The sequence below is a fragment of the Lygodium microphyllum genome, chromosome 12 (genome assembly GCF_053477565.2).
Source record: "Lygodium microphyllum isolate KBCC chromosome 12, Lygodium_microphyllum_v1.1.10, whole genome shotgun sequence".
Classification (NCBI taxonomy): domain Eukaryota; kingdom Viridiplantae; phylum Streptophyta; class Polypodiopsida; order Schizaeales; family Lygodiaceae; genus Lygodium; species Lygodium microphyllum.
The window spans coordinates 68545288-68551932 of NC_141146.1; the positions used below are offsets into that span (position 1 = coordinate 68545288).

Genomic DNA, 6645 nt, shown 5'->3' on the forward strand with positions numbered 1-6645 from the left:
GACATGCGTGTAAAAGCGCGTGTACAGTGAAGCCAGTCGCGCGAATACACGAATCCATACACGCGTTCTGCGCAGTTTTGCTGCAAATTTACACGCGAATCTAACCAGACTATCCGCGCAAATATACGCGATTTTGACAGATGACACGCGCTTATACACGCGATCGCAGAGGGAAAAAAAAAATCCAGAGAGTGCTTTTGGGTGCCTGGATGCTGTTCCAGCATCCAGCCACCCAAAGGCACTCTCTGGATTTTTTTTTGGTGCATTGCACCATAAAAAAAGAGCGATTTAGATTTCAAGACTCACTCTCTATGAATACACGATTCAATATTACTATCTAAAACTTAATACACGACTCAAGACTCACGATTCAATACATTGTCAATACATGATACATTTGTGTACAAGGGAGTCCATATGTCAAAATAGCCCATGGCTTTAATTAGGAACAAATATATACAAAGTCAAATAGGGAGCTAGGTGCAAAAAAGCCCATGGCTTCAGTTACAAAAATTTTTGTACAACCACATCCTACAGTATTCTGAAAGCTAATCAGAGGATGATGAGGACCCTGTGCTCTCTCCATGATCAGAGGAGCTCGCATCGGTATGTTCCGATGAGTGGTGCTCGCCTCCACCAGGAGCAGTGGCACGAACATCAGCAGTGGCGGCTGGATCATCAGGGGCAGGAGCATCAGCAGCTTGTGCCTGTTCAAGAAATATACCGTATGTAAGTATACATATATATGCAATTAAATAAACCGAAATCATTCATTTAGAGTTTTCAAGTACCTGTCGACCGTATGGTCTCATGGCCGCGTCAAACTGCGCATCCGTAATACGTCCCTCGTTTCTGAAGATGGCCCACGTGTCACGTCTGCTATTGCGGCGAGCATACCCAGTCTCGTGGGCTGTGGGCCCTCTCCCCATAACCCGTCGCTGTAACATAATCAAGATAGTTTGTAAGATCAAAACAATCATAGAATCAATGAATTTGGCAAACAATCAAATAAAGAGGCAAGTTACTTACGAACTCTGCCTCCCACGACTCGACGCCGCCAGATCCGAAATGCGACGATCCAATGGTCTCCATCTGGATCCGTCGTGCCTCCACATGCTGCCTGCTCTTCACGCCTCCCTCTGCGCGCTTCTTTGCCTCCTTCCACTCGCGTTTGTGGGCAGTGGCAGGTTTCTCACAAGGATAGCCACCCGCAGCTACATTCACCCCATCATCGTACGCGAGTTTCTTAAGGTGAGATCTTTTATTACTTAAGATCTCCCTTATTCGCGTCCTTCCCCATACATCCGAGAATGTCGCTCGTGGGGGATTGGGGTACCGACTATGTACACTATCTAGGACCTCCCTAACTAACCGGCTATCCTGATCTTTAAATTTTACAAAACAGTTTCTATACATGTTTGAAACTACCCCCCGCATATACTCCATCACCTCTTTCCCTCTCGCATCCATGACTACCCCGCCCCTATCCGTAACATCGTAGAAAATCTCTCCCTCCACCTCTCTCGCCTCCTCCGACTCCTCACTGTCTCCTCGTACATGCCTCCCTCCATGCCCTCTCTCACCGCGTGCCCTACTACCCCCCCCACCAAAGCACCCGCCGCATAATCCTCCACTCCCGCTCTCCCTACTGCGGCGTCGGCTCTCATCTGTACTGCGGGAGTAGCCATGACTAGGGGTGGCTGCACGTGACTGTGTACGTGACTGTGGCTGTGAGGGAGCACGTGATGGTGGCCGTGAGCCCTCACGTGACGGTACAGAGGAGGGTGTGCGTGAGTGTGTCCGTGCAGGGGTGTGCCTCCTCGGTGAGCGTGTATGCGCAGGGGTACGTCTCGCCGGACTCGCAGGCGTAGACGGCAGTGGAGAGGCTTGTGTACTTGGGGGCGCGGTGTGACCTGGGAGTCTAGGAGGAGGATGGGCATACATATACTCTGTCAGCTCCACTGGATTAGGATGGCGCCCAAAATGGTTTATCATCTCCATCATCCAAGTGGCGTATGCCCACGGATCGGAGGAAGAGCCTGGATCCATGAAGAATCTGCAAAGCGTCGAAATTCCGCCTCAATGAACCAAGCAAAACATGCATATAAAAAATAAACATATCTCCTACAATATATCTCCTCAATATATCTCCTACAATATATAACCTACAACATATATCTACCATTCTAGAAAATAAACATATCTCTTACAATACCAAACATCGAATTAGTAGAAGATCATAAGCCAAAAGAAGAAGTTCATTTCGAATTAGTGACGAAATTCATGAAAAACAAAAACTCTTTCCTCTATCTTGACGGACATTGTCCATCAAGGGAGAAATGACTAAACACATACACAAGGGTTCCTTCTTCTCTCTTTCCTCTATCTTGACGGATGTCGTTTGTCAAGAAATAAATAGTTAAGCACATATACAATGTGTGTGAATTCTATCCTCTGTCGCTTTCAAGTACACATAGCACGGGTGGAAAGAAAGAAAGCGACAGATTTGCCAAAACAAACAAACGACAACCAACCTCTTTGAAAAGTCTTTGAAAAGTGAGTTCGTTGATTCTTGCTTCTCTCTCCCTTTCTGTGTTGTCTGCACCCTTTGCTTCTTTTGGGTAGTCCAAGAGGGAGAAAGAGGGCTTTTGAAAGAAAGAAAGCGACGCAGAAAGAAGAAGAAGAAGTGTTTTGAAAGAGGGCTTTTGAAAGAAAGAAAGCGGCGCGCGCGGTAGGTAAACGCGAAAAGCACGCGTGTAAAAGCGCGTGTAAAAGCGCAGCAGAATAGATTTTAGACGCGCCTGTACACGCGACACAGAGCCTATTTATACTTTTTTTAAAAACTGATTGTTCTTGTGTATCCATTGTTTTGTGCATAGGATGTGTATGATTTCACTAAAAACTGATCCTACTTCTGTATTGGTTATTTTGGACATAGCATGTCATCATCCTACTTCTGTATTGGTTATTTTGGACATAACATTGATTGATGATCTTAATTTCACTTGCATCCTTAATAGTGATGTGATGAGCAGATGGGTTACAAGATACGAGGATGCAAAGACAAAAAGGCAAGCAGACAGAGCTCTCTTTCGGAGGCAACATGGCTCTCGTAAGGCGTACCCTAAGCATCTAGCAACACTTCCGAATGATATTCATGTTGATTGGTTGCATGAGGAAATGGAGAGAGCAGAGAGAGATGAGGGGCTGCATATCACGGCGGAAGAATGGGAGTATGCACAAGGATGCATGTTAAAGGTACATAGAACAAATGTAAATTTGCATTCTTTGTAAGTGATTGGCTTTTCATATTTATTCACATTAATTGCTTACATAGATATTGCTTATATTTTGGTCCAGTGCACTATGTTCAATGCTATATGGTGTGAAGGCAAGCATTTTCGAACACAAAGAATAGATGAAAAGAGGAATACACAAGATTGCGGTGTCATTAGTAGCTTTGAGGGAGCCAATGGAAAAATTGATGATTATTGTGGCACAATCCAAGACATATACAGACTTGACTTTCGCCGCTTCTTTGTGTATGTTTTGGATGTCAAATGGCAAATGAACATGGTGGAAAAAGGGCCTAACGCAACGATAAAACGCCATGCAAGTGGCTATGTAACTATTGACTCTACAAAGTTTTGGCAAACAAAGAAAGATAGGCTCGTATTGCCACAACAATGTGAGCAGGTATGCATTTTTTTACAAATGTGTTTCATGTACATATATATCTAAGCTCGCGCACCCCTTGACTTTTGATATGCTAATTAATTAATGAATTATGTGTATTTGAGCAGGTTATCTATCTGCCAATGGTGCATGACAGTAAATGGTGGTATGTCATCCCTATTGCACCACATTCCAAAGTAATGTATAATACATTCACTGATATGGAGCATATGGAGGATGTGGCAAGCCGCAAAGAAGATGATGTCGAACATGCCAATGTAGATGATCATGATAATGAGGATGAGCGTGCCATTTCTCATGATCATGAGGATGACCCTTCCATTGAGGATGATGGTGATGATGATGAGAATGATCAAGGCATCGGTACCATTATCAATGGGCAAAATAGCGATAGTAGAATAAATTTAATCGTAGCCTTACAAATTGATCAAATGGATATTGATGTTGATCGTTTGGCAAGGATGGATCTTATTGAAGATGAGATCGAACCCTAACTAATCCATCACTGTATTGTTCCAAATTCATGACATTTCTATTGTATACTTTGTCTTTCAATAACCATATGAAGATATATTTTTCAATATATTACGTTGTTGTAAGTGCATGTAGTGGGATTTTGTAATGGTTTGTAAACACTGCAATGCACAATGACATTTTTAAAACTTAATGGTTTTCTGTTTTGAAAAGAAATGGATTTCTGTAGTTAGGCTCTGTGTCGCGTGTAACAGAGCGTGTATTATGACAGATTTAACGCGCAAATACACGCGCCCACACATGCAATTATACACGCGCTGTTACATGCATGTATACACGCGCCCGATATTGCTGTAAGTATAAACGACCATACACGCGCCCGTAACTTTTCGCGTGTAATGGACGCGTGTATGGCAGCATTGTGTTGTAGTGATACCATTGTACAAGTAATATATGATAATGAAATCAAACCCTTGGAGGGTAAAATAAAAACTATATTGTGCAACTAATTAGTAGATGCCATTTATGCTAAACATGATATTCATGGGGAGTGTTCAAATAAGGATATTACCTTTCTTAAATTTTCTTTAAAAATGCATTGCTATTTGATAAGCCATTTTTAGAGGAGGGAATCAAAATTGTGATTTTCCCCATGAAGAAAAACAAAACCCTAGGTGTTGATGGCTCATTGATGGTCTCCCTAATAGGATTATTTTTTGAAATGTGAGAAGTGTTGGACTAATCTTCTGTGGCTCTTTGAATGAGATTAAGAGTGGAACTTCCAATCTTAATCAATGGTTCATTGAGGTGATATGTACAAATCTAAGGAGGCAAGTCTGCAAGGATTGGAGGACTGTTACTATGTTAAATGTCTCCTATGAGCTCATGGGAAAGCTCTAACTCTTAGGATCAGGGTTGAAGTCATGCATATACATGAAACTATCTGAATCCCATCTTCTCTGATTGCTGTGAAACTTTGTGAGCATGAAGAGGATCGTTTTACCACGTGAGGTTGTTTTGGCTACCATTTTGGCTGTGCAAGTTGATTGACATCTTTTTTTGGGTATATTGCAGTTTTGACTATGATAGGTGCAAATGTTACATATTTTGAATGTGTAAGGTTATCAAATGTTTGTTGGATTGCAAATAAAAAGGGCATATGCATGTATACTAAAATTTATATTTGCTTAGTTCCAATCTAGGTTCAATCAAGAGCCTAAAATTTGGAAAGGGCTCCCAAATTATTGGGATTAGCCTTAAATCCCAAGGCCCATAGGCAAAAGCTAGAAAGAAAATGGAAACTCTAATGGAGGTGTGTGCAAACTTGAGAATCTATTTTGTGCTTTCATGCTTTCATCCATCTTCTTCTGCAAAATATGAGAGTGAGGGAGAGTGAGAGTAGAGAGTGTGAGTGAGCGAATTGACATAGTGTAGGTCTCCTCTTCTCTTGCCTTCCATCTCTTCTTCTCATTCGTGGTGAGAGGATCAAGAGTGATACTATGTGTAAAAGAATAAGTGTGAGACTGAGGAATCAAGTTTGAAGGAGCTTTTCTCCTTCTTCTTTTCCTTCTTCTCTTTCTTCTCCTTCTTTGTAGAGCACTCGAGGAGTGGAACATTGTGATAAAGGAGTGAGGAGAGGGATTCAAGAGAGTGATACCCAAATCATGAGGCCATCATTGAGCTTTCGACAACATACATAGGTAAGAAGCTGAGTCTACTACAAGCTCCCATTTTTTGCTTGATTGGAAGAGTGAGAAGAGAGTAGAAAATTTTGAGAAACTGAGTATGAGTCGACTATAAGAGATGATTGAATCCATGAGCATTGAAGCTCCTAAAATAATAGTCGCAATTCCATCCAAGTCCTACAAGCTGTGTGTGTAGCTTGACATTTTTGGTTGCATTGTGGAGAAATGAATTTAGTCAATACCTCTAAAGCAATTGTATTCCCACCAAGGGTACAATAGGTGGCCTTTGCAATGGGATGAAGATCAAGAGGTGAGGAGCCAATCTCCCAATCTTGCACTGGCTCATCTAAAACCATGTGACTAAGATAGGATAGAGAAGAAAATTAGACTAGTGAGACAATGACTTGAAAGGATACACTGTTTTGAATAAGATAGGATAGACCATGTGACTAAGATAGGATGATAGAGAAGAAAATTAGACTAGTGAGACAATGACATGAAAGGATACACTATTTTGATATAGGGTAGATCATGAGAAGCTTCAAATGGAATAGGCCTTTGGATAAGGCAACTTGTGGGCACTCAAGTGCATTTAAGACTAAGGAGAGAAAGAACATAGATAAGATTATTATACTGAAGTACATGCCAAGTGAGAGAAGATGAAGGTAATGTTAGAAAAAGGGGAAGAGAGAAAAGAAAATGTTTAAAACAAGGGGCTTAACAAAGAATGACGTATGTTGGAATGAGGGGGGTGTTTTAAATAGAGATCTTAAAGGTATACCCAAAATTA

At 41.7% G+C, this 6645-nt stretch overlaps 1 protein-coding gene across 1 annotated transcript; it reads right to left on the reverse strand.

Annotated features, from left to right (window-relative positions):
• Window positions 1-548: 548 nt before the first annotated feature.
• Window positions 549-1164, reverse strand: LOC148027881 (uncharacterized). Its single transcript, XM_087689885.1, has 3 exons — window positions 1030-1164; window positions 792-938; window positions 549-707 (listed from the first exon to the last, which is right to left on the reverse strand). The coding sequence occupies exons 1-3, from the start codon at window positions 1090-1092 to the stop codon at window positions 549-551; spliced, it is 369 nt and encodes a 122-aa protein (XP_087546011.1). The 5' UTR covers window positions 1093-1164.
• Window positions 1165-6645: the final 5481 nt, after the last annotated feature.